This window comes from Eleutherodactylus coqui, chromosome 6, assembly GCF_035609145.1.
Source record: "Eleutherodactylus coqui strain aEleCoq1 chromosome 6, aEleCoq1.hap1, whole genome shotgun sequence".
NCBI classification, from domain to species: domain Eukaryota; kingdom Metazoa; phylum Chordata; class Amphibia; order Anura; family Eleutherodactylidae; genus Eleutherodactylus; species Eleutherodactylus coqui.
Window position 1 is genome coordinate 1,746,438 of NC_089842.1, and position 24,560 is coordinate 1,770,997.

Genomic DNA, 24,560 nt, shown 5'->3' on the forward strand with positions numbered 1-24,560 from the left:
CACCATTCGCAATAGTCACAGCTCCCCTCCTCCCCTCCCTGTACAGACAGGATTACACTGAGAGGTGACATCTATATATAGATAACACAGGGTCCACCATTCACAATAGTCACAGCTCACCTCCTCCCCCTCCCTGTACAGACAGGATTACACTGAGAGGTGACACCTATATATAGATAACACAGGAGCCACCATTCACAATAGTCACAGCTCACCTCCTCCCCTCCCTGTACAGACAGGATTGCACTGAGAGGAGACACCTATATATAGATAACACAGGACCCACCATTCACAATAGTCACAGCTCACCTCCTCCCCTCCCTGTATAGACAGGAGTACACTGAGAGGAGACACCTATATATAGATAACACAGGACCCACCATTCACAATAGTCACAGCTCACCTCCTCCCCTCCCTGCACAGGCAGGATTACACTGAGAGGAGACAGCTATATATAGATAACACAGGAGCCACCATTCACAATAGTCACAGCTCACCTCCTCCCCTCCCTGTACAGACAGGATTACACTGAGAGGAGACACCTATATATAGATATCACAGGAGCCACCATTCACAATAGTCACAGCTCACCTCCTCCCCTCCCTGCACACAGGATTACACTGAGAGGAGACACCTATATATAGATAACACAGGAGCCACCATTCACAATAGTCACAGCTCACCTCCTCCCCTCCCTGTACAGACAGGATTACACTGAGAGGAGACACCTATATATAGATAACACAGGATCCATCATTCACAATAGTCACAGCTCACCTCCTCCCCTCCCTGTACAGACAGGATTACACTGAGAGGAGACACCTATATATAGATAACACAGGACCCACCATTCACAATAGTCACAGCTCACCTCCTCTCCTCCCTGCTCACTGACCACGTAACAGGCAATGCCTAGAGCTGTCTCCCATACAAGTCAGTGAATGGCCCATGAAGCTGCTGTAAAGCATCTCTAAATACTCCAGTGATGAATGACAAACCGCATGCAAAATACCTCACTGATGACTTTGGGTGTTAGTTAGTATTTTGGCCAAAAGACATAAGCTGACGGGCACCGCAGCGCCACCGCCAGAACTTGCGCCACCTCACAGCCAGCTTACAGAGAAAGCAGACGAACAGAAGATATATACTGCAGGGAAGACTCAATCACCAGATATAACCCAGTAGCATGCGGCCAGCCAGAGCGCTCTGCCAGTACGGGCGAGGTGGCTGCCCCCCGTGGACCAGCGCGGGCGAGGTGGCTACCCCCCCACTACTAGATGGGGTCTAATAAAGGGCCCCTCGGTGTATTTTGTCCTGGAGGTTGGTTCAGTCTGTTTCTATGTAACGTTTGCTGATCTCTCCCGCAGGCGACCCGAGCCTGAAGAGCGGCAATGGCATCCCGCTGCGCTGCGTCTACCTGGAGGAGCTCGGCTCTGAGCTGGATGGGCAGGACTGGCTGGATATGAACAATGTAGAGCAGGTAGGTCACACCACAGCCACCCAATGGGAGCGCGGCTAGAGAGTGCCTTGGTACAATGATCACCCGGTGGACAGACCGCTGCAGAGGTGCCGGGCGTGCGAGAAACAACAGAGCATCCGCTTAGAGTCATGGAGGCTGCAGGACCCCGAGTCATTGAGGTCAATGGAAGCTGTCTGATGTGCGGCACACCCACAATCATCATTGCGGAGAGGTCGTGGAATCTGCGTCATCGCCTAGCCACAGCGTGGCATAATCTGTACTATGTGTGCCGGCCGGCCAATACAGGTTATGAAGAATCCGGACAGGTATGCGGGGTCTCGGTTGGGCACAGGGTCAGATTTTGCTGCGTGATCCCGCGTGCAGAACCCGACCCGGCCGTGTGCGTTCAGGCCGAAGCCCCATTTACGTGTAAAGATAATCGTTTGAAATCTTCGCCATTTCCCTCGGTGGCCGTGTAGACGCTGTGCATGTTGTTTGCTCCGGTGAGTATGTTGATGCGAGGAATCTCTAGGCAGGAAGGTTTTTTCTTGGTGCGAAGAATACGTTGTTGTCCACTGCGGCCCGAGTCACTGTGTCTAGCTGGGGGAACATCCCCTCCCCCCCACCTCAAGGTGTTTGATAGACTGAATGAATGCCGTAGGAACCTAACGACAAGCGAGCGAGCTAACGACTATTTTCATGTAGGCAGAAACTCCGCGACCAACGACGATGGCGGCGTGTTTACACCTAACAAATGTTGAGCGATATGCGTGTAAATGGGCCTGAAGTCCTTCCTTCCTTCTTGCAGGTGTAAGTAAGCGTTCCGTCAGTCGCTCCCCATGGATTGTGCCTTTCTCATTTCAGGCCTTGTTCACACGGCTTCTTCTCCCTGAACCTGGGAAGTTCCTGATTTGCATGACGTCATCCGGAGCGCCCAATCTGTCTGCAGAGCGAGACGCGGGGGAGAAGCATATCGTCCCGTTCCTCTTCTCTTGTTTCCAGAGAGCCAAGAAGGAGGTGAGAGAGCGCTGCCGGCGTGGGCTGGTGCTCGGTGAGCGCTGCCGGCGTGGGCTGGTGCTCGGTGAGCGCTGCCGGCGTGGGCTGGTGCTCGGTGAGCGCTGCCGGCGTGGGCTGGTGCTCGGTGAGCGCTGCCGGCGTGGGCTGGTGCTCGGTGCGCGCTGCCGGCGTGCGCTGGTGCTCGGTGCGCGCTGCCGGCGTGCGCTGGTGCTCGGTGCGCGCTGCTGGCATGCACTGGTGCTCGGGGCGCGCTGCCCTGCAGTCTTCACCCTATACTTGTGTCATGGTGCGCTTTCTATAATTGTCTTCACAGGTCACTAAAGTGCCGGAGAACCTCCTGCCGTACGCCGTGCGCTGCAAAGCTTTAACCGTTTCTAATGCCCGTACGGTTTTGTTGACCCCGGAGATATATCAGGGGCAGGATGTTCCCGCTCAGGTGGTGGACCTCATGCTGGAGGGTCTGCAGGGAGCAAGTAAGTCACATGACCTATGAATGAGCCCTACGGCTGGGTCCTTATTAGCTCAGGGGTGACCATATGGGGACTGCGGTCCATCAGTAGGGACCACCAGAGCGCAGTCCCACAGGGCTTGTGCATTGGTCTGTCTTAAGTCTCCAGTCGCACCATTGCAGCCCATTGTTTAAATGTGGGTAGTAGGACTGCACTGACCCGGTCACATCCAGCGCTGCTGTAATGGCGGCACGGTCCTACTGCCAATCACTCTTTAAGTAGCCCGCCCCTTTAAATAGGACACGCTGGCTCAGTATATTCCCCACCCATGTGCGCCTGTACCGTTTAAGGGGACGGGCGACCCCAAGAGTAGCCCATGTGATTGGCAGGCAGGCAGCCATTGCAGCAGCACTGGAGGTTACTGGTCCGAGGAGCGTTACTACCCAAATGTAAAGCCTCCTCCTAGGAGCCACGGGCTGAAGCTTCACCATTGGAGACCTTTACAGCCTTCCTCCCTCAGACAGAACCCCTCTCTGTATGCGGCACCCTGGATTTTGGCAGGTACATCTGCGGCCAGCCAGACATTTGTAGCATTACAAGTCCTGCAGAGCAGCGCTCTGGTCGGGGGTCTTCTTGGCACTTTCAAGGGGCTTTCCTTGACTTAACTAATTAATCCTCGGGATAGATGACCATTATTTACTTGACAAGGACCTGCTGCTCGGGATCCCCACCAATCAGCTGATTACTGGGCCTGCTGCCGCTGCTAACAGACCACGAAGCAGGCCGCTCCGTGCACTCCGGCTCACGTTGGCATTGCCTTTAATTCAATGGGAGCTGCGCCTGCCATGCCAACCGGGCCGCTGCGATGAGGCTTCTGGCTCTGTCCGCACTGACAGTAGGTCCAACATCCGCTGTTTGCTGAGACCGCACCGATCAGTGTTGGTGACCCATCCTGAGGCTACAGAGAAGTGGGGAAACCTGGCAGGCCCGTCTCTGGGGGCGCAGGCATCACCCTGTTCTGGTAAAGGCTCATTGGGGAATCGGGACTGCAGCGCGGTCATGTATGAAGGACATGCGAGTATTTGGGGCTGCTGTCACCAATGCTGGGACACTAAAGCATGCAGAACATGTGTATCGGGCGCCCCGGGGATCACCTGCCCCAAGCAGATCCCATGTGGTACAGCGGGGCCACTTGTAGATGACATGAAACCATCGCAGTCCTCCTGCCCAACGCTTCTCTTGCAGACTTCGAGGAGGTGGTGGAGTTCTTGGAGGAGGTGATTGAAGCGCTGCTGGCGGACGAGGAGGTGCACTCCTTCAGCGAGGTTTTCCATCCCATATTTGATGTGATCCTGGAGCGCGTCCGTGACTTGGATCTGTGCCAGATGCTGCTCTACACGTACCTGGACCTCCTCCTGTACTGCACTCGTCAGAAGGACATCGCCAAGGTGATTGGCCACTTTGTTGTAGGGGTCCGCAGACCCATGTGGTCTGAAGTTAGGCTCCGCTCTGCTCCGTTGGGGGGGTGCAGCCTGCAGCCGGTCCGTGGTGGGGGGTTTACACGGATTTTGGTGCTGATCGTCCACCATGTAGGAGCGCACCCGCAGCGCCTGCTATTCCCTCCCTGTCTTATTCTTCCCTCATGGCCGCTGGTGGAGCGCTGCTTGGTGATGCTTGCGGGAGGAGTTGTGTTTTTCAGTGATACAATGAAATGTAATGAAAAACCTTTAAAAATGCCCCCACCGTCATATCTCAGGGCTTGTGTATTACACGCCATGTTCAGTCTGGGATCTATTAGTATACCCAAGTCTTTTTCACATGTGCTGTTGCTTAGCCCAATTCCTCCCATTCTGTATGTGCTTTCTTCTGTTTTCTTGCCCAGATGTAGGACTTTGCATTTCTCCTTGTTAAATACCATTCTGTTAGTCGCCGACCACTGTTCAAGCTTTTCTAGATCTTTCTGAATCCTCTCTCTTCCCTAGTGTTAGCTATCCCTTCTCACTTTGTGTCATCGGCACATTTGCTCAGTTTCCCACAATTCCCTCCTCCAGATCATTTATAACAATGTTGGCCAACACTGGGCCCAGGACAGAGCCTCGTGGTCCCCACTTGATACATCCTTCCACTTGGATGTGCAGCCATTTATGACCACTCTTTGAGTATGATCACTCAGCCAGTTGTGAATCCACCTAACAGTTGCCTTGTCAATCCCAGATTTGGTCATTTTTTCAATAAGTCTGGTATGAGATACTTTGTCAAATGCTTTACTAAAGCCAAGATATACTATATCCACCGCATTTCCCTGATCAACCCAGTCAGTGATTCTGTCATAGGAGGAGATTAGATTAGTCTGGCATGACTTGTTTGTTAGAAACCTATTCTGGCTCTGGTTAATGACTCCATTCTCATCCAAGTACTTGCATACATGCTGTTTAATAATGTGTTCAAAGATCCTTCCCGGTATAGAAGTCAGGCTCACAGGCCTGTAGTTTCCTGGATCCACCACCTTCCCTTTTTTGAAGATAGGGACAACATTTGCCCTTTTCCAATCTTCTGGGACTTCTGCTGTTCTCCAGGAATTTTCAAAGATTATGACAAGTGGTTCAGCAATTACCTCCGCTGCATCCTTTAGTATCCTAGGATGTAATTCATCTGGACCTTGAGACTTGAATTCATGTAAGTTAGCTAAGTGTTCCCACACCATCTCTCTGCTTATAGATAGCCTGCATTCTTTTATTCACCCAATAGCACAGGGAAGATCAGTTGATGTTACATCTACTTTCTGAGAGAAAACCGATACAAAATAGAAAAGTTCGTCCTTCTCAACATCATTCTTAACCAATTCACCATTTTCATCCTGTAAGCATCCAATAGCATCTTTGACTTTTCTTTTGCTTTTGATCCCTAAAATCCTTTTTTATTGCTTTTGGCCTCTGTTACAAGCCTCAGTTCATTATCAGCTTTATCTTTCCTGACACTTGCCCTACAGTTTCTGCAGACCCCATTATATTCTTCTTTAGATATGTTCCCCCCTTTTTCCATTTGATAAACATATTTTCTTCCTCTTTAACATGTGTACAAGTTCTGTGTTCATCCATCCGGGTCTCTTTAAATGCTTCCCATACTTCCTTCTTTTAGGGATTGGTAACGATTGTGCTCTGAGAATCTCATTTCACAATATTTCCCAACCTTCTTGGACATTTCTGTCCTTAAGAACATCCAGCCATTGGATTCTTCCTCTTTCTGAGTTCAGTAAAATCTGCCTTTCTGAAATCCAACCTTGAGATCTGAGTCTTCTCAGGTCTTCCTCCCCTTGTTATCCAACATCCAAGGATAGAATATCCTATACATAGTTATTAGAGCGCCCCCTTGTTACAGTCCTGGTATAATAGATGATGGGAGAGATCTCTGTACTGACCCTGATATATCTATACATAGTTATTAGAGCGCCCCCTTGTTACAGTCCTGGGTATAATAGATGATGGGAGAGATCTCTGTATTGTCCCCTGATATATTATACATAGTTATTAGAGCGCCCCCTTGTTACAGTCCTGGGTATAATAGATGATGGGATGGATCTCTGTACTGACCCCTGATATATTATACATAGTTATTAGAGCACCCCCTTGTTACAGTCCTGGAGTATAATAGATGATGGCAGAGATCTCTGTACTAACCCCTGATATATCTATACATAGTTATTAGAGTGCCTCCTTGTTACAGTCCTGGGTATAATAGATGATGGGAGAGATCTCTGTACTGACCCCTGATATATTATACATAGTTATTAGAGCGCCCCCTTGTTACAGTCCTGGGTATAATAGATGATGGGAGAGATCTCTGTACTGACCCCTGATATATCTATACATAGTTATTAGAGCGCCCCTTGTTACAGTCCTGGGTATAATAGATGATGGCAGAGATCTCTGTACTGACCCCTGATATATTATACATAGTTATTAGAGCGCCCCCATGTTACAGTCCTGGGTATAATAGAGGATGGCAGAGATCTCTGTACTGACCCCTGATATATCTATACATAGTTATTAGAGCGCCCCCTTGTTACAGTCCTGGGTATAATAGATGATGGGACAGATCTCTGTACTGACCCCTGATATATTATACATAGTTATTAGAGCGCCCCCTTGTTACAGTCCTGGGTATAATAGATGATGGGAGAGATCTCTGTACTGACCCCTGATATATCTATACATAGTTATTAGAGCGCCCCCTTGTTACAGTCCTGGGTATAATAGATGATGGGAGAGATCTCTGTACTGACCCCTGATATATCTATACATAGTTATTAGAGCGCCCCCTTGTTACAGTCCTGGGTATAATAGATGATGGGAGAGATCTCTGTACTGACCCCTGATATATTATACATAGTTATTAGAGCGCCCCCTTGTTACAGTCCTGGGTATAATAGATGATGGGAGAGATCTCTGTACTGACCCCTGATATATCTATACATAGTTATTAGAGCGCCCCTTGTTACAGTCCTGGGTATAATAGATGATGGGAGAGATCTCTGTACTGACCTCTGATATATTATACATAGTTATTAGAGCGCCCCTTGTTACCGTCCTGGGTATAATAGATGATGGGAGAGATCTCTGTACTGTCCCCTGATATATCTATACATCGTTATTATAGCACCCCCTTGTTACAGTCCTGGGTATAATAGATGATGGAGAGATCTCTGTACTGACCCCTGATATATTATACATAGTTATTAGAGCGCCCCCTTGTTACAGTCCTGGGTATAAAAGAAGATGGGAAAGATCTCTGTACTGACCCCTGATCTATCTATACATAGTTATTAGAGCGCCCCCTTGTTACAGTCCTGGGTATAAAAGAAGATGGGAAAGATCTCTGTACTGACCCCTGATATATCTATACATAGTTATTAGAGCGCCCCCTTGTTACAGTCCTGGATATAATAGATGATGGGAGAGATCTCTGTACTGACTCCTGATATATTATACATAGTTATTAGAGCGCCCCCTTGTTACAGTCCTGGGTATAATAGATGATGGGAGAGATCTCTGTACTGACACCTGATATATCTATACATAGTTATTAGAGCGCCCCCTTGTTACAGTCCTGGGTATAATAGATGATGGCAGAGATCTCTGTACTGACCCCTGATATATTATACAAAGTTATTAGAGCGCCCCCTTGTTACAGTCCTGGGTATAATAGATGATGGCAGAGATCTCTGTACTGACCCCTGATATATTATACATAGTTATTAGAGCGCCCCCATGTTACAGTCCTGGGTATAATAGAGGATGGCAGAGATCTCTGTACTGACCCCTGATATATCTATACATAGTTATTAGAGCGCCCCCTTGTTACAGTCCTGGGTATAATAGATGATGGGACAGATCTCTGTACTGACCCCTGATATATTATACATAGTTATTAGAGCGCCCCCTTGTTACAGTCCTGGGTATAATAGATGATGGGAGAGATCTCTGTACTGACCCCTGATATATCTATACATAGTTATTAGAGCGCCCCCTTGTTACAGTCCTGGGTATAATAGATGATGGGAGAGATCTCTGTACTGACCCCTGATATATCTATACATAGTTATTAGAGCGCCCCTTGTTACAGTCCTGGGTATAATAGATGATGGGAGAGATCTCTGTACTGACCTCTGATATATTATACATAGTTATTAGAGCGCCCCTTGTTACCGTCCTGGGTATAATAGATGATGGAGAGATCTCTGTACTGACCCCTGATATATTATAGATAGTTATTAGAGCACCCCCTTGTTACAGTCCTGGGTATAATAGATGATGGGAGAGATCTCTGTACTGACCTCTGATATATTATACATAGTTATTAGAGCGCCCCCTTGTTACAGTCCTGGGTATAATAGATGATGGGAGAGATCTCTGTACTGTCCCCTGATATATCTATACATCGTTATTATAGCACCCCCTTGTTACAGTCCTGGGTATAATAGATGATGGAGAGATCTCTGTACTGACCCCTGATATATTATACATAGTTATTAGAGCGCCCCCTTGTTACAGTCCTGGGTATAATAGATGATGGGAGAGATCTCTGTACTGACCCCTGATCTATCTATACATAGTTATTAGAGCGCCCCCTTGTTACAGTCCTGGGTATAAAAGAAGATGGGAAAGATCTCTGTACTGACCCCTGATATATCTATACATAGTTATTAGAGCGCCCCCTTGTTACAGTCCTGGATATAATAGATGATGGGAGAGATCTCTGTACTGACTCCTGATATATTATACATAGTTATTAGAGCGCCCCCTTGTTACAGTCCTGGGTATAATAGATGATGGGAGAGATCTCTGTACTGACCCCTGATATATCTATACATAGTTATTAGAGCGCCCCCTTGTTACAGTCCTGGGTATAATAGATGATGGGAGAGATCTCTGTACTGACCCCTGATATATTATACATAGTTATTAGAGCGCCCCCTTGTTACAGTCCTGGGTATAATAGATGATGGGAGAGATCTCTGTACTGACCCCTGATATATTATACATAGTTATTAGAGCGCCCCCTTGTCACAGTCCTGGGTATAATAGATGATGGTGGAGATCTCTGTACTGACCCTGATATATCTATACATAGTTATTAGAGCGCCCCCTTGTTACAGTCCTGGGTATAATAGATGATGAAAGAGATCTCTGTACTGACCCCTGATATATTATACATAGTTATTAGAGCGCCCCCTTGTCACAGTCCTGGGTATAATAGATGATGGTGGAGATCTCTGTACTGACCCTGATATATCTATACATAGTTATTAGAGCGCCCCCTTGTTACTGTCCTGGGTATAACAGATGATGGCAGAGATCTCTGTACTGACCCCTGATATATCTATACATAGTTATTAGAGCGCCCCCTTGTTACAGTCCTGGGTATAATAGATGATGGGAGAGATCTCTGTACTGACCCCCGATATATTATACATAGTTATTAGAGTGCCCCCTTGTTACCGTCCTGGGTATAATAGATGATGGCAGAGATCTCTGTACTGACCCCTGATATATTATACATAGTTCTTAGGTCAGCCAGCTTTTTTCTAAACTAAATAATCCCAATAAGCCTCTCTGGGTCTTGTAGTCCGCTCCGTGTCTATTTATTACTGTAGTTGCCCCCTTTGCTCTGATATGTCCTCCTTGATTACTGTACCATTTACACACTGCCTGTTCACTGGTTCACATAGGAATGTAGAACACTGATGGATAAATACTCGAGGACAGCATGAGGCTCAACAAGAATCATGCAGTCTAAACTGGCTGCCCAAGCGCAGACGGGCTGGTGATGACGTCACCTCCTCATTCCATCGGGCAAAAGGGAAACTCGAGATTCTTGGCCCGTGTACAAGGGCCATTGGAGTGATGACATTTAGTGGAGAGTTTACTTGATCACATTTCATTTTCCTCTGTGAATAAACTGGAAAAGAGACTATTTAATGGATTTGGAACACCTTTGGCGCTATACAAATAAGCATGATTATTGTTCTCCTCATCACCCTATGCAAGTTTTATTTATTAAAGGGCCAGCACTTTCAGCATTTAAAGGGGTTCTGACACGGATTATGTTTTTATGCGTTAACAGTAGTGATGAGCGAACGTACTCTTTTAGGGCCATTTCGCAATCGAGCATCGTTTTTTTCGAGTAACTGACTACTCGGGCGAAAAGATTCGGGGGGTGCCGAGGGTGAGCAGGGGGTTGCAGTGGGGGGGGGGGGGGGTAGAGAGAGCTCTCCCCTGTTCCCCACTGCTACCTCCACCATGCTGCCCCCCGAATCTTTTCGCCCCAGTAGTCAGTTACTCGAAAAAAGCGATGCTCGATTGCGAAATCTCCCTAAACGAGTGCGTTCACTCATCTCTATTTAGCAGCCATTGTTCCCTGGTCGGCCTCATGGACACAGGGAACCCAGGATTAAGGGCTGTTAAAGCATAAAAACATAATACTTACCTAATACTTACCTTGTGTTCTGTTGTTGTTGTCATCAGGGGGGTCATCTCCCGGCAGGCAGTCGTCCTCCTCTTCTTCCTCCGATGAGCCGCCCCGCTCCGGGATTGCGCGCATGTGCAGTGGAGAGGTTCCCTCTGACAGGAGTCAGGATGGGCCGCGTCTCCACTGTGCATGACCAGAACTCCGACTTCAGCCAGGACGGGCCGCCCACAGCAAGCACTGCTTGTGACGTGCTTGCTGTGGGCGGCCCATCCGTTCACCTCAGAAGTGGCTGACGGACGGAGCAGAGCAGGAAGCGCTTACTTTGACTGCCACAGATGAAGAAGCCGGACGGAGGGGACATGCCTGGCGATCGGTCCTGGCCAGGCAAGGTGAGTGACATTTTTTTCTCATGTCAGAGCCCCTTTAATTGTTTTATTCATGTACACCATATGGACAAAAGGATTTGGACGCTGCATGTTTTTCAGCAAATACTGAGTTTTCCGACCCGTATGCTGGGAAGAGCGGGGGAAATAAAAAGCTGCTCATTTAGTGATAAGCATTGACTGTAGTGTAGCTCGGCCGCGTGGCCTGAACGTACCGCGCTCCCATGGGGCCCGTCATAGGATGCCATTGGTGTAATACTTATGTACCATCTATTGCATCCAGACTGGAGCGTAGCCTGTGCTATCAAGCGATGGAAGCCGACAAATGCTGAAAACGTCCCAGACCACCGCAGAGGCTGACGGAAGGTGACAGAAGATGCTTGGTACGCCGTGCACTTCTCCTGCCGCTGCGATCACTGCAGAGGTTGGGAATGCATCTGGGAGCTCCACAGAGAGCTGCGCATGATCAGTCCTCGTGGTCAAGGACCTGCGTACAAGATTACACCTGTTATTGAGGGACCTCCTATGGCCCGCTGCGTCGCCCGCCGTTCCTGGACCGGGGAAGAATGGAAAACTGTCCTTTGGAGTGATGAGTCTCAGTATTCATTCTGATGGACGTGTTTGGGTGCGGCGGCGACCTGGAGAACGGTTCCATCCAGACTGTGTTGTTCGGAGGGGGGTCCATCTTAGTGTGGGCTTGTATCTCCTGGTTAGGACTCGGCCCATTGCGTTCTGTCCCTGGTACCAGTAACGCTGACCACAACGTCCGGGATAATTCGGCCCTGCCTGCACTATATGGCAGTATTACGGCCATGATGATGGTTTCAGCAGGATAGAGCTCCGTGTCGTACCGCAGAGTGCCTGCTCAGAGCCCCGATCACAAATGATCGAGCGATCGTGGGGCGAACTGGAGCGCCGGGTATGACCCTGCCGCCCACACAACAATCTCTTCTCCCAGCCTTGAGGGAGGAATGGCGGCTATTCCTGCCCGGACTTACAGAGAACCTGTGGACAGTCTGCCTGTGTGTCGCCGCTCTAATACAGGTAATATCAGGGCCGACACCTTACTAAGGAGGAGAATGAAGCGGCTGTGCTGAAGACCGGGCAGCATCCAGATACTTGTGTCCACTTAGTGCGGGTGGTCCTCTGCGGCAGGAAGACTCGCTGTCCCCATCTTATTACATGGTTTCCTTCCTGTCTTAGTAGTTTACACGCTTTCTTCTTGCTGTTTCTTGCCCCTTTACATCTTTCTTGCCCCCATTGGTGTTGTCCTTCTGTAAGGCATGAGCCGCTCACCGTGAGGACTCTCTGAAGTCCTGCAGGACATTGCCGCAGGCAGTAAGGTTAAGAGCATCTCTGCGCTGGTTGAACTTTGCCTAATGTTTCGTATTGAGTCTTTAGAGATAAGCCGTCTGCATGCCCCCCCCCCCCCCCCCCCAATATGGCGTCCCCTTCGTAAGCCTCCGATCTTGGTAACGCTCTCATATCTCTCGCAGCAGGACTTGGGAAGTGACCGAGTGCAGCAAGCCATCTGTTTCTTCTTGAAGGGTTTGTTCCTTCTGACGGGGACGCCCGTCGACCTCCGGTCCGCTGTTCTGGTGTACAGAGCCGGTGTAGTGCCGGCAGCAGACCCCTCCGTACATTGTGCCGTGGTCACTTCGATGCTCCCCTCGGCATACTCTTCCTCAGGGCCGTTTGCCTGTATCCAGGCTGATTCCTGTCAATAACCCTTAGTCCTCCCAAGTTTCTTCATATGTTTGACAAAGGGCGTTGAGCCCGAAATGTTGCAACTGTCTACTTAGTGTGAACATGTGGACTGCTCCAATAAACCTCAGTGTGCGATGCCGATATTGTCCGGGACAGAGGGACGCTGGGACATGGCACCACGTCTGAGGTGCATGAGGGAGGGCTACCAAACGCAGTTTTCACTTCAGTGGAACTCGGACTGCAATACCTCTCCGGGCCACTGCACAATGTACGGCGCAACCCAGCAGCTCTCAACACTAGCACAGAAGCCCAGGCGATGGACCCCCACTGGTGGTCTTCTGATGACCTGTCCTGAGGATCGGTCGTCATTGGTTAGGTGTGGGACAATGCCTTTCACGTGACCCCAGTCTCCGGTCTTTCTTACTTGTCTGCTTTTACATTTCTCAGGTTTTTGTGGAGTACATTCAACCTCAAGATCCATCCAATGGACACCAGTACCAAAAGACGTTGCTGGGAGAGATCCTGAGTATCTCCTGCCTTCTGCGTACCCCGGGAGTGGTAGAAAATCACGGCTACTTTGTGAATCCTTCACGATCCAGTCCGCAGGAGATTAAAGTGCAGGAGGCCAATATACATCAGGTAGTGACGGGGGTCCTCCCGCCAGTCAGTGTGGGGGGCCCAAAATTACAGCAGCCATCCGGGACCTAAAGGGGCTTCTGCCCTTGTTTACCTGATGACCTATCCACTGGACATCCGTAGTTGATGGGGCAGGCCTGCCGCTCGGGGTCCCTGTCCATCAGCTGCTAGTGACCCATCCTGGGGATACATCATTGATGATAAAGTCCCAGTAAGCCCCTTGGACCTTTCTCCTATCATGTACCAATGATTTAGCTCAGTGCTCAGATGAGTAGCCGGTGGGCGTCACTAACACCTTTACTGTCGTCTTCTCGTCTAGTTCATGGCTCAGTTCCATGAGAAGATTTACCAGCTCTTGAAGAACCTCCTCCAGTTGTCTCCAGACACCAAGCACCTCATCCTATCCTGGCTGGGGAATTGTCTACATGCCAACGCCGGTCGTGCTAAGATCTGGGCCAACCAAGTTCCTGAGATCTTCCTGCAGACGTTCGCCTCGGACAGCTTCTTCTTGAACCTTGGCGCTGCCCTGCTGCGGCTCTGCCAGCCTTTCTGTAAACCAAAGTCGGCTCGCTTGTTGACGTTCAACCCCACTTACTGCGCTCTCCGAGAGATCAACGCCGAAGAGCGGAAGAGTCGGAACATCCATATGAAGGGTGCGCAGAAACCTCCCCTTACTGTCTGCTACTAGGGGTTTATTCTGGTGTCGCCAGCAGAGCAAAGTGTGATTGTTCCCAGCAAGAGGGACCCAGTGATCCCGTAGATCTGAGAGGGACCCAGTGATCCCGTAGATCTGAGAGGGACCCAGTGATCCCGTAGATCTGAGAGGGACCCAGTGATCCCGTAGATCTGAGAGGGACCCAGTGATCCCGTAGATCTGAGAGGGACCCAGTGATCCCGTAGATCTGAGACCTTGTAAGGGGCAGCAATGACATCCTGTCGTCTTGTTGGTCATTAGAAGGTCTCGGACCTGCAGGATCACTTGGGACCATCACATTCTGCCTGCAGCTCCCACAGTTTCCCAACTCTTACTGTCTGTTAGTGATATTAACCCTCAGTGTGTAGCATTTCATTAAACGGGTTTATGCCACGTGGCACCGCTCCTCTCGGAGTGCAGGGCCGGGGGAGCCGCTCTCAGTACCCCCAGCAACCAGCTGACCTTGTTAGGACGTCGCTAGCAGCCCCACGTCTGCCCCGCATGAATGGTGTCCCCGTAATACCAGGACCGCAGATCAGCCAGAACGGGGGTCAGTCTCCATTCTGGCTGATAGCAGGGAGTCCGGCGTGGCAGAGCCCGCTCTATGACATTATGGGACGTACGAACAGGGATTGGGCCCTTGGCTTCACTAATAAGACGGTCACTGGGTTCCTCTCCTCCTATACCTGAGGAACCAACTTCTGGGGAGCTTTCTGGAAACTAACCTTGTACGTAGCTGAGAGGGGAGGTAAAAGGACCCCCTCTGTAGTGGCGGGGAGCGTTGGGGCCTCTTTGCAGTCATACTGCTTCACGCTGGCTCCCCCGTCCCATCTGCAGACCGTTATGTATTTCCTGACCGACCTCATTCTTCACTCTGAGGCTGTGTGCATGGCACCTTGTACCTAACGGGACGCCCCTCTTACACGGGGCGAGTGGCATCACTGCTCATTCGTGGGCGCTTGTTGGCGCTCGTGCAGCATGTTTAGACCGGTGCTCGGTGCCGGCGCCCCTGCGTTCACGTTAACTTTGAATTTTTCCGCTTGTAAGACAATCCTATCGGCCATAATGGCTAATAAATGACACTACGACGGGCGCTGCATGTGGTACCGTTAGGACGGGCGCTGCATGTTGGTACCGTTAGCACGGGCGCTGCATGTTGGTACCTTTAGGACGGGCGCTGCATGTTGGTACCGTTAGGACGGGCGCTGCATGTTGGCACCGTTAGGACGGGCGCTGCATGTTGGTACCGTTAGGACGGGCGCTGCATGTTGGTACCGTTAGGACGGGCGCTGCATGTTGGTACCGTTAGGACGGGCGCTGCATGTTGGTACCGTTAGCACGGGCGCTGCATGTTGGTACCGTTAGCACGGGCGCTGCATGTTGGTACCGTTAGCACGGGCGCTGCATGTTGGTACCTTTAGGACGGGCGCTGCATGTTGGTACCGTTAGGACGGGCGCTGCATGTTGGCACCGTTAGGACGGGCGCTGCATGTTGGTACCGTTAGGACGGGCGCTGCATGTTGGTACCGTTAGGACGGGCGCTGCATGTTGGTACCGTTAGCACGGGCGCTGCATGTTGGTACCTTTAGGACGGGCGCTGCATGTTGGTACCGTTAGGACGGGCGCTGCATGTTGTACCGTTAGGACGGGCGCTGCATGTTGTACCGTTAGGACGGGCGCTGCATGTTGGCACCGTTAGGACGGGCGCTGCATGTTGGCACCGTTGGGACGGGCGCTGCATGTTGTACCATTAGGACGGGCGCTGCATGTTGGTACCGTTAGGACGGGCGCTGCATGTTGGTACCGTTAGGACGGGCGCTGCATGTTGGTACCGTTAGGACGGGTGCTGCATGTTGGTACCGTTAGGACGGGCGCTGCATGTTGGTACCTTTAGGACGGGCGCTGCATGTTGGTACCGTTAGGACGGGCGCTGCATGTTGGCACCGTTAGGACGGGCGCTGCATGTTGGTACCGTTAGGACGGGCGCTGCATGTTGGTACCGTTAGCACGGGCGCTGCATGTTGGTACCTTTAGGACGGGCGCTGCATGTTGGTACCGTTAGGACGGGCGCTGCATGTTGTACCGTTAGGACGGGCGCTGCATGTTGTACCGTTAGGACGGGCGCTGCATGTTGTACCGTTAGGACGGGCGCTGCATGTTGTACCGTTAGGACGGGCGCTGCATGTTAGCACCGTTAGGACGGGCGCTGCATGTTGGCACCGTTGGGACGGGCGCTGCATGTTGTACCATTAGGACGGGCGCTGCATGTTGGTACCGTTAGGACGGGCGCTGCATGTTGGTACCGTTAGGACGGGCGCTGCATGTTGGTACCGTTAGGACGGGCGCTGCATGTTGGTACCGTTAGGACGGGTGCTGCATGTTGGTACCGTTAGGACGGGTGCTGCATGTTGGTACCCTTAGGACGGGCGCTGCATGTTGTACCGTTAGGACGGGCGCTGCATGTTGGTACCGTTAGGACGGGCGCTGCATGTTGGTACCGTTAGGACGGGCGCTGCATGTTGTACCGTTAGGACGGGCGCTGCATGTTGGTACCGTTAGGACGGGCGCTGCATGTTGTAACCGTTAGGACGGGCGCTGCATGTTGTAACCGTTAGGACGGGCGCTGCATGTGATACCCTTAGGACGGGCGCTGCATGTTGGTACCCTTAGGACGGGCGCTGCATGTTGTACCGTTAGGACGGGTGCTGCATGTTGGTACCGTTAGGACGGGCGCTGCATGTTGGTACCGTTAGGACGGGCGCTGCATGTTGGCACCGTTAGGACGGGCGCTGCATGTTGGTACCGTTAGGACGGGCGCTGCATGTTGGTACCGTTAGGACGGGCGCTGCATGTTGGTACCATTTAAGGGTGCAGAAGACGGTTTTGATCCCTTTCTGTTTCCTTGCTCACATTCCCAATAGGGGATAATAACACAATCGTTTGCGGCTCCAGAAGGGGCAGATTCATTTCTCTCTCTTCTGGGGTGAAATGTTTTAATGTTTCTACCCCGTTTTTGTTGGTCGGACCCTCGGGGGAGTTGAAGATGCGATGGTTCACATGGGGGGCTATGGGATGGCATGGCTGCATGTTAATAGAGCTGTGCTGCTGTGGGAGATCAATGCGCTCAGCCATAGAAGTGCATGGAGCAGGGGTCGCGATGGGGGATATGGGGTGTGCAGATCACTGGAGAAATCCCAGTGGTCGGGCCCCCAGGGGACCTGAGGATGCAGTGGTCTTAGCTTAGATAATACACTGTACTACTTATGTACTACAGTGTATTATCTGTGATTGCCACGTTCATCACTGACAGTACAGCCTATTGATGACAGTGACCCCCACAGGCTACCGCATGTGACGGACCACCTCCGGTCACCATGGTAAGCATCGGCACCCCGTAATCTCATTGTAGAAGTGCCGATGGCGAGAAGTAGGGCTGCCCCCCCCCCCCCCGACCCCCCCGAAATAACAGCGGCATCTAAAGAGCGCCCCGGTGTTGGAGTAACCTGCTGTGATTACTGGGGGCTCAGCTTTGTGTCAGGAAGGGGTTAAATGAGCACTGCCCCCCCACGGCCCCTATTAGAAGTGGTATCAGTTAACCTAAAGCTCCTCTGCCATCCGCTCCTCACAGGACTGGAGAAGGAGACTTGTCTTATTCCACCTGCTGAGGATCAGCAACCCGACTTCCCGCAGAACTTCAACCTGGTGACGGAGAACCTGGTCCTGACGCAGTACAGCCTGCACCTCGGCTTCCACAGGTACGTCGCCGCATGCTGGCCGTCTGAGGTCATAGCAAGCCCTTCTACAGGGAGGGATGATCGGCCAGATAAGCATCCCTACACATGCTCGTTTCCCATCATTACCCCCATGGAAATCCGCCCACAATCCGCGAGAGAGCGATGGCTTCTGGCCGGATTGGATCTCCTTGTGTAAAGGTTTTGCACAGTTTGGCGTCTGCAGCTTCTATATATCCCTGTATACGGCGAGCTGCAGACAGCTGTTGACTAGCTGAGGTATCAGGGAGTCTGATGGCTCCGTAATATCTGCTGGACGTCCTATCAGTAGACAGAACGTTCCGCAGGGCCCGGCCTTCAGAGAGACTCGCTGGTGCATCCGCCTGTGAACAGCTTCCTGCAGCTCGCCCTATACAGGGATATGTAAACGCTGCAGACGCCGAACTGTGCCAACCTGTCAATGCCAAAAATACATGCATGTAAAAAAGAGCTGGTGGTGCCGGCCGAGATGCTTCACATGGAGGAACATAGGGGATGTCCGTCTAGTGGAGCTGGCTCAGAGTCTTCTGACAGGTTCAGCTGCTGTCCCGTTGCCCTGGTAGATGTGCTGCTGATGTACCGCCGGCCCCAAGTATTTGGGATTACAAGATGCCATAGAAAGACCTGTAACTGGACATGTTTAGCGTCGGGAAGGGTAGTTCCTCCTTGTGGAGAGTGCGGAGCAGGCAGAAGTAGCCTTATAGGCCCTGCAATGCTTCCTGGGAAATGTAGTGGGGATGATATACCCTTCCGCAGCGACTCCTATTGGCCGGGAGCTCCCGCTAAGTCCATGCCCCCTCTAACCCGCCTTGTAAGGTGATAAGGGGATACTCAGTAATGTGGGCTGTGTTGGTAATCCTTCTTGCACCCCGCTTTCTAGGTTGCACGAGCAAATGGTGAAAGTGAACCAAAGCTTGCACAGACTCCAAGGAGCGTGGCGGGACGCGCAGCAGAGCGGCAGCGCCGGGGCCGAGAACCTGCGGGAACAGTTTGAGCGACTTATGACGATCTATCTGTGCTTGAAAGCCGCGCTGACCGAACCGCAAACGCTGCAAAACTGCCTGCAGCTGCAGGTCTCCACCGCACTGCTCCTGGTGCAGGTCGCACTGGGCAACCGAGGCACGGAGCCGGTAGCACTTACCTTCCCCATCCCTGATGTGCAGCACAGCGCCCTGGCCTATGTACCAGGTACCAAGCCCCGTGCCCTGCAGACGCCGCCGGCAGGAAGGACCAGCGTCTCCTAAATGTCTGCACTTCTCTCATTTCCAGAGTTCTTTGCTGACAACTTGGGAGACTTCTTCATCTTCCTGAGACGGTTTGCAGATGAAGTCTTGGAGACGGCCGCCGAATCTCTGGAACAGATACTGGATTTTATAACCGTATTTACGGGCAGCGTTGAAAGGTAAGTGGTGGCAGACGTGCCACGGGGACACGGCCACAAGCTGAATACAGGCGGAGTAACAAGTCAGCTGCGTCCGCAAATAGCAGTACAATAAGTGGAAGCCCCTCGCTGAGCCCCCCACGCCTTACAAATCAGTGCTTATTCCCCTCTTCCACCCCCCAACCGCCGCCTCTGGACTCGCTCTGACGTCACTTTGCAGGCTGCAGTCCGCCTGAGGCCTTCTGAAAATAAGCCGCAGCAGCCAATAAGCACAATCAGCCAAGTGCCGTCATTGGCTGCTGCAGCCAGTAAGCTAAGTCAGTAGTGACCGGAGCAGTGGGAAGACGTAAGTAACTGCTGATCTGCATGGGGACCCGGCGACGGGGGTTTCCTTAACTCGGACAACTCCTTTAATGGTCTAATGATTGGAGATTAAGGAGGGAGCTCTGCCCCTTCCCGGGGTGATTACTGCTGGACAGGAAGTGAAAGCTCAATGCGAAGAGGGACATTAACCCCTGCTAGACCACCAGAAAAGCCAGCCTTAACCCTTTCCAATCCAATCTGTATCCTGGTTTCCTAGGGGGCTTACTCTTTTTCTGCTGTTATATAATGGCGCTATCTGCTGGCTAAAGCCGGTACTGCATGAGGTGACACGTTGGATAGGCTCCGACAGCAGAGAGGCTGGCAATATACAGTAAGAGAACCCCGATGGACGTCTTCCAACATCGGAGCTGTACAGCCTTAAATCATAATGTCTTCAGAGGTCAGACAGCGGGTTGGAAAGGGTTAAGGTGTCACACGGATGTAAGCGGTTCCCGTAGATTGACAGACTAAACGCGCTCGTATTTTCTGTGTATTTCGGTTCTTGTTGCGTTTCTTTTTTCCTACGTATTTCGCGGTACAAGAAGGACCTGATGACTTCTGCCGTGTTGCATGAATGCGCAGTAGATTCTCGTGTGTCCAGCGCTCCCATAGACTTGCATGGGTGATTGTGGTCCGTAACGCAGACCCAAATGGGACCTGCCAGGACTCCAGTGCAAGTCTGTGGGCTCATGGGTGTGTGAGCCCTTACCATCAGGAGAGCTGGCACTGTCCACCACCCACTATGGAGGAAGATGGCATTAAAGGGGGTTTCTGGAAATGAAACAAAAATTATATAGGCAGGGTAAGGCCAAAAAGTAAGCCATACTCTGCTCTCTTGTGGCCCCCAGTCCACCGCAGGAGCCCGATAACTGCGGCTCTGATCCCACAAGCAGATCACGTATGGTCCATGTGACCACTCAGCCAATCAGACGGCTGTTTTGGGGTTTTTGCCCCTCATCGGTGTACAGGAGTTTCTGGCTTGGCTGGTAAGAGACCTGCGACCGATGAGGAAGGTAGCATCTCTCCTTAAGAAGAGTGAGGAGACTTATAAGGCCATGCAGGCTCCTCTGGGAAATATGCAAATAAGGAAGATGGAACAAACCCCTATTGGATGGCAGAATGTCAGCCCCTTCTATACAAGCCTTTATCCCAGGGGAGCCTGCATGGCCTTATTGGTCTCCTCACTCACCTCCAGGACCTCTCCTTAAGGAGGGAGGATGCCTGCCACCTACTAATACTGGGCACTGCAGTCAGTCAGGTGATGCAGAAGTGGCATCACCTGACTGGTGGCACACATTAGCAGCAACGAGGGTTAGGGTTAGGGTTAACGCTCCCTTTAGGTTCCCGGCGAGGTCCGTTGGGTGCATCCTCTCGCCCCGTCATCGGGGACGGCCTTCTTCCCTCCTACAATGTAACACATTAACTAGGTTCCAAGTGCTGACTGATTGCAGCGTCTTACCCGTCTAGGATGAAGAACCCTCACCTGCGGGCCAAGCTGGCCGAAGTGCTGGAGGCCGTCATGCCTCACTTGGAGCAAACTCAGAACCCGCTGATCTCCAGCGTCTACCATCGCCAAAGAATCTTCTGTTCGTACCGCCACGCCGCGCGCCTGGCGGAGGCCCTGATCAAGGTGTTTGTGGACATCGAGTTCACAGGTGAGTGGCGTCCCATCTCTGATAGTCGGACCTACATTCCTGCGGCTTCTCCTCATCCTCACATTATGTTTAGGTGACCCTCATCAGTTTGAGCAGAAGTTTAACTATCGGCGTCCCATGTATCCGATCCTGCGGTACATGTGGGGGCAGGACGCCTACCGGGAGAGCATCAAGGTGAGATGTTAGAAGCCTCTTCTCAGTGGCCCCATAGAATGTCCTAAACTGATGGATTTCCTTCGTCCCCTACAGAAGCTGGCCGATTACGCCGCTGCCAACCTGGAGGCCGTGAACCCCCCGCTGTTCCTGCGCTTCCTGAACCTGTTAATGAACGACGCCGTATTTTTACTAGATGAGGCCATCCAGGTAAGAAGAAAGGGCAACCCTAAAATCTGTGCTGGCCCCAATATAGGAGGCTTGGGTTCTGCCATAAGTTTCTTCTGGTCAGCGAGTATTTGCCTTATTTGCTGCAGCTCAGTTACAACGTACACTGCTCGGCATAACGAAGGTTACATTTTACTGTTGTCTAATGAAAGCCAATCCTCCTGCCCGATGCTGGACTGTGAGCGCAGGTCCCACTACAGGACGTCGGGCCCTCATGGAGTCTGTGCATGAGTTTGGTCAGTACCACTGGGGGGTATTCTGTAGGGCTCTGGTAGCTCCTCCTGTTCCTACAGTCCTGATGCTGGAGGGTATTCTGTAGGGCTCTGATAGCTCCTCCGGTCCTGATGCTGGTTGGTATTCTGTAGGGTCTGGTAGCTCTTCCTGTTCCTCTGGTCCTGATGCTGGAGGGTATTCTGTAGGGCTCTGGTAGCTCCTCCTGTTCCTCCGGTCCTAATGCTGGGGGGTATTCTGTAGGGCTCTGGTAGCTCCTCCTGTTCCTCTGGTCCTGATGCTGAGGGGTATTCTGTAGGGCTCTGGTAGCTCCTCCTGTTCCTCTGGTCCTGATGCTGGAGGGTATTCTGTAGGGCTCTGGTAGCTCCTCCTGTTCCTCCGGTCCTAATGCTGGGGGGTATTCTGTAGGGCTCTGGTAGCTCCTCCTGTTCCTCTGGTCCTGATGCTGAGGGGTATTCTGTAGGGCTCTGGTAGCTCCTCCTGTTCCTCCGGTCCTAATGCTGGGGGGCATTCTGTAGGGTCTGGTAGCTCCTCCTGTTCCTCCGGTCCTGATGCTGGAGGGTATTCTGTAGGGCTCTGGTAGCTCCTCCTGTTCCTTCGGTCCTGATGCTGGAGGGTATTCTGTAGGGCTCTGGTAGCTCCTCCTGTTCCTTCGGTCCTGATGCTGGGGGGTATTCTGTAGGGTCTGTAGCTCTTCCTGTTCCTCCGGTCCTGATGGTGGAGGGTATTCTGTAGGGCTCTGGTAGCTCCGTCTGTTCCTCTGGTCCTGATGCTGGAGGGTATTCTGTAGGGCTCTGGTAGCTCCTCCGGTCCTGATGCTGGAGGGTAATCTGTAGGGTCTGGTAGCTCCTCCGGTCCTGATGCTGGAGGGTATTCTGTAGGGCTCTGGTAGCTCCTCCTGTTCCTCCGGTCCTGATGCTGGAGGGTATTCTGTAGGGCTCTGGTAGCTCCTCCTGTTCCTCCGGTCCTGATGCTGGAGGGTATTCTGTAGGGCTCTGGTAGCTCCTCCTGTTCCTCCGGTCCTGATGCTGTAGGGTATTCTGTAGGGCTCTGGTAGCTCCTCCGGTCCTGATGCTGGAGGGTATTCTGTAGGGCTCTGGTAGCTCCTCCTGTTCCTCCGGTCCTGATGCTGGAGGGTATTCTGTAGGGCTCTGGTAGCTCCTCCTGTTCTTCCGGTCCTGATGCTGGAGGGTATTCTGTAGTCCTCTGGTAGCTCCTCCTGGTTGTCCTCCTTCTGTCCGGCCCTCCTGGTGGGTGTATCGCCCCGTGTCCTGCTATCTGCTCTTGTGCGGACAGTAAACCTTCTTGCTGCGGCACGTATGGATGTGCCATACTGGAGCAGCAGGACTCTGGTACATCCTGATTGGCTGCAGGTGGCGCCTCATGTGGCGGTAGAGAGAAGGACACCAGCGACACCCAGAACTAGAGAGGAAGCAGTCAGGAAGGGGAGAGGAACTGTCTCCCAGGGGGTCCTGCTGTTCCTCTCATTGGCACCGCAGCAGGTGAAGTGGCTTCCCGATGGCTCCTTCTGACCGCATGCACTGATGCCCTGCAGGTGACTTGGGGGTCTTCAGGGGCTCCCGGTATTCGAGTCGCCCGTCTGGACATTCTGTGGTCGCTCCTCCTTGTCCTGATTATATCTTTTTCTGTCATCCAGTACTTAAGCAAAATTAAAGTTCTGCAGATCGAGCGAGACGGCGGCGACTGGGAGGGCCTGAGCGCGGACCACCGCCGGGAGAAGGAGTCCAACCTGCTCATGTTCGGACAGCTGGCCCGCTTCCACAATATTATGTCTAATGAGACCATTGGGACCCTGGCATTCCTGACCTCAGGTAATGATGAACCCCGCCTGTCTGGTACACACCAACCGCCCCTTGTTACCCCATCTGGTGGCGTTGGGCTCCTTCACCCCTCAGACCCGCTGAGATTCGTCATGTCATAGGTCCCACTCAGTGATGAAACCCTCCTGCAAGAATACCGGCCCCTGCGGACAGGAAGCTTCTTGTAGTTGCTGCAGATTAGACGGCGGTGCTGACATGTTCTGACCGGCTGACAGGAAGGGGTCAGCGATTCATGCTGCTTGCGCCAAATTCTGCCCTCCCATCAGCACATAAATCTGTCTCCATCTGACCAGGAGATGTTTCTCCGCTGCTCAGTGATACAAGTTTTGTGCTCTTTTGCCCGCTGGAGTCCGTCTTTCTGTTCCTCTTAGACACAATGGCGCTGGAACTGGTCGCCCGCTGTTATACCATCCGTGCGGAGGAACGGCGAGTTGTGCGTTCGGACACGTTAGTTGGAGCTCCAGCGTTGTATTCAGCTGACTGTGCAGCCTGTTGGTCAGAACGATTCCTGACATCCTCCTCCGACCCCTTTCAGTGAGGAGTTGTTTCCGCCCGCAGGATCCCCTTTTGCTGGATGTTTTCCTCGATCGCGCCATTTTCTGTATACTCTCCATGCTGTTGCACA

General features: G+C 51.9%; 1 protein-coding gene across 2 annotated transcripts in view; it reads left to right on the forward strand.

Annotated features, from left to right (window-relative positions):
- The window catches only part of UBE4A (ubiquitination factor E4A), a 46,091-nt gene that overhangs the window by 16,435 nt on the left and 5,096 nt on the right, over positions 1-24,560 (forward strand). For both annotated transcript variants that reach the window (XM_066606037.1, XM_066606036.1), the window contains exons 4-16: positions 1,368-1,480; positions 2,324-2,476; positions 2,790-2,949; positions 4,171-4,373; positions 13,431-13,622; positions 13,939-14,272; positions 17,942-18,068; positions 18,964-19,271; positions 19,353-19,485; positions 21,295-21,482; positions 21,556-21,656; positions 21,732-21,845; positions 23,752-23,926. In XM_066606037.1, the coding sequence (XP_066462134.1) occupies positions 1,368-1,480; positions 2,324-2,476; positions 2,790-2,949; positions 4,171-4,373; positions 13,431-13,622; positions 13,939-14,272; positions 17,942-18,068; positions 18,964-19,271; positions 19,353-19,485; positions 21,295-21,482; positions 21,556-21,656; positions 21,732-21,845; positions 23,752-23,926 (2,301 nt within the window). The remainder of the gene's footprint in view (positions 1-1,367; positions 1,481-2,323; positions 2,477-2,789; positions 2,950-4,170; positions 4,374-13,430; positions 13,623-13,938; positions 14,273-17,941; positions 18,069-18,963; positions 19,272-19,352; positions 19,486-21,294; positions 21,483-21,555; positions 21,657-21,731; positions 21,846-23,751; positions 23,927-24,560) is intronic.